This window comes from Micropterus dolomieu, linkage group LG17 (genome assembly GCF_021292245.1).
Source record: "Micropterus dolomieu isolate WLL.071019.BEF.003 ecotype Adirondacks linkage group LG17, ASM2129224v1, whole genome shotgun sequence".
Lineage (NCBI taxonomy): Eukaryota > Metazoa > Chordata > Actinopteri > Centrarchiformes > Centrarchidae > Micropterus > Micropterus dolomieu.
In genome coordinates, this window is record NC_060166.1 from 24,903,889 (window position 1) to 24,905,965 (window position 2,077).

Here is a 2,077-nt window from a genome sequence, read left to right on the forward strand (position 1 = left end):
AAGGTCATTGCTAAAGAGGCTGGCTGTTCACAGAGCTCTGTGTCCAAGCACATTAATAGAGAGGCGAAGGGAAGGAAAAGATGTGGTAGAAAAAAGTGTACAAGCAATAGGGATAACCGCACCCTGGAGAGGATTGTGAAACAAAACCCATTAAAAAATGTGGGGGAGATTCACAAAGAGTGGACTGCAAGTGGAGTCAGTGCTTCAAGAACCACCACGGACAGACGTATGCAAGACATGGGTTTCAGCTGTCGCATTCCTTGTCAAGCCACTCTTGAACAAGACACAGCGTCAGAAGCGATCCCTGGGCTAAAGACAAAAAGGACTGGACTGCTGCTGAGTGGTCCAAAGTTATGTTCTCTGATGAAAGTAAATTTTTCATTTCCTTTGGAAATCAAGGTCCCAGAGTCTGGAGGATGTTCATACTTTTCAGTTGGCCAACATTTATAAAAATCCTTTTTTTTGTATTGGTCTTAAGTAATATTCTAATTTTCGGAGATATTGAATTTCGGATTTTCATTAGTGGTCAGTTTTAATCATCACAATTAAATGAAATAAACATTTGAAATATATCAGTCTGTGTTGAATGAATGAATATAATATCCAAGTTTCACTTTTTGAATGGAATTACTGAAATAAATCAACTTTTTGATGATATTCTAATTATATGACCAGCACCTGTAGTTGTGTCATCAGCTTCAGTGAAAGGATCTAAACCATTTACTGTGATTCATTTTTTTCCAGGTGCTTTACAAGACTGCTTGGAGCGAGAGTATCGGCAGAGACTGCTCCGCTTTCTGTGCTAAAAAGTGAGTCTGTGCATCCTGCAGCTGAATGAACTGAGTTGATCATATTAGCAAGTACCGGATGCAAGTTTTTGATTTTCATCATTTCTCTGTTGCTCCTAGGTACTCTGACCACCTCCACCGTTTCCATGAGAACGACCAAAACCTTTAAACTGCCCCATCTTGTCCCAGTGAGATGAGCTTCAACATTCAGCAGCATGCTAGTCCTGCAGAAATGTTTACCTAATTATTCTCCTGAAGACAGAGCTTCACTTTTCTTCTTCTTCTTGCAGTAGCTAACATCTCCCTTAAGGGGCTGTTTTAGGGAGTAAATCAAAAGTGTTGATTGATCACAAAATAGGTTCTTCTTGTCTTGATTTATAGACTGTCTTTAATAAGTTGTAATTCATATCTAAGTCTATGAAAACTATAAGTTCTGTCTTGTTATCATAGATTAACGTAATACTGAAAGCCAATCATTAATAGTAGATGAAGTTAAGAGTGTGACTATCTTCCCATACCAAAGGGACCACAATACTCCGGTTGTGTTGTGTTTTTATTTTTTTGGGTCTTAACTGGAGTAATTAGAGAATTTAATCGATGAAGATGATCTTAGTATATGAGAACACGTAATACGGTTAACATAATTTAAGTTTGATTGGAGAGTGTACTTTAAAGGTGGGTTATTAAGGTGGAGGTGGTTATTTTAAGAGGTTGTGGTGGTGGAACAATATATACTATTATACTATATTTATAAGTTTACTTTTTGTTCCTCAAGAAGGAGTTTTACCATTATGATTGATTTATTGGTAAGGACGGTTTTGAATGACTTGCGTCTTGGTGCAGAAATTTCCATGTCGCTTGCTATGAAGACATTTGCACCTCACCTGACAAATGAGGGTTTGCAGCAGTAAATACACTTACAGTTACTCTGTCTATGATCCTAATATTATTCTCCAAGACAAATTACTGTGCATATTTACCTGCTTGCTTCTTCCTTTTCTGATATATTCCAAATAAAGACTATGCAGTATATTTTTCTTGTATTATTTTAATTTTTCATTCTGAGATGTTTGTAATCATAAGGATAGCAATGTATGGATAGGTATATTTTGGGTTTACAGTATGTGCACAAGCCCCACACAGAATCTATTAATAAGAATAGGTTTGCACTTTGCAGCAAGGTTATTGTATTTCCTGTTTAAGAATGAGTCTCATGATATATTTATCATATTGTCAACCGATCTCATGAAAAGACCAAAACTGAAAAGAAAGAAAGAAGTCCAATAATT

At 36.4% G+C, this 2,077-nt stretch overlaps 1 protein-coding gene across 1 annotated transcript in view; it reads left to right on the forward strand.

Annotated features, from left to right (window-relative positions):
* Positions 1–1,820, forward strand: part of cux1b (cut-like homeobox 1b) — a 68,406-nt gene extending 66,586 nt beyond the window's left edge. Inside the window, exons 21-22 of the mRNA XM_046072967.1 lie at positions 745–809; positions 909–1,820. Of these exons, the coding sequence (XP_045928923.1) occupies positions 745–809; positions 909–957 (114 nt within the window). The 3' untranslated portion in view covers positions 958–1,820. The remainder of the gene's footprint in view (positions 1–744; positions 810–908) is intronic.
* Positions 1,821–2,077: the final 257 nt, after the last annotated feature.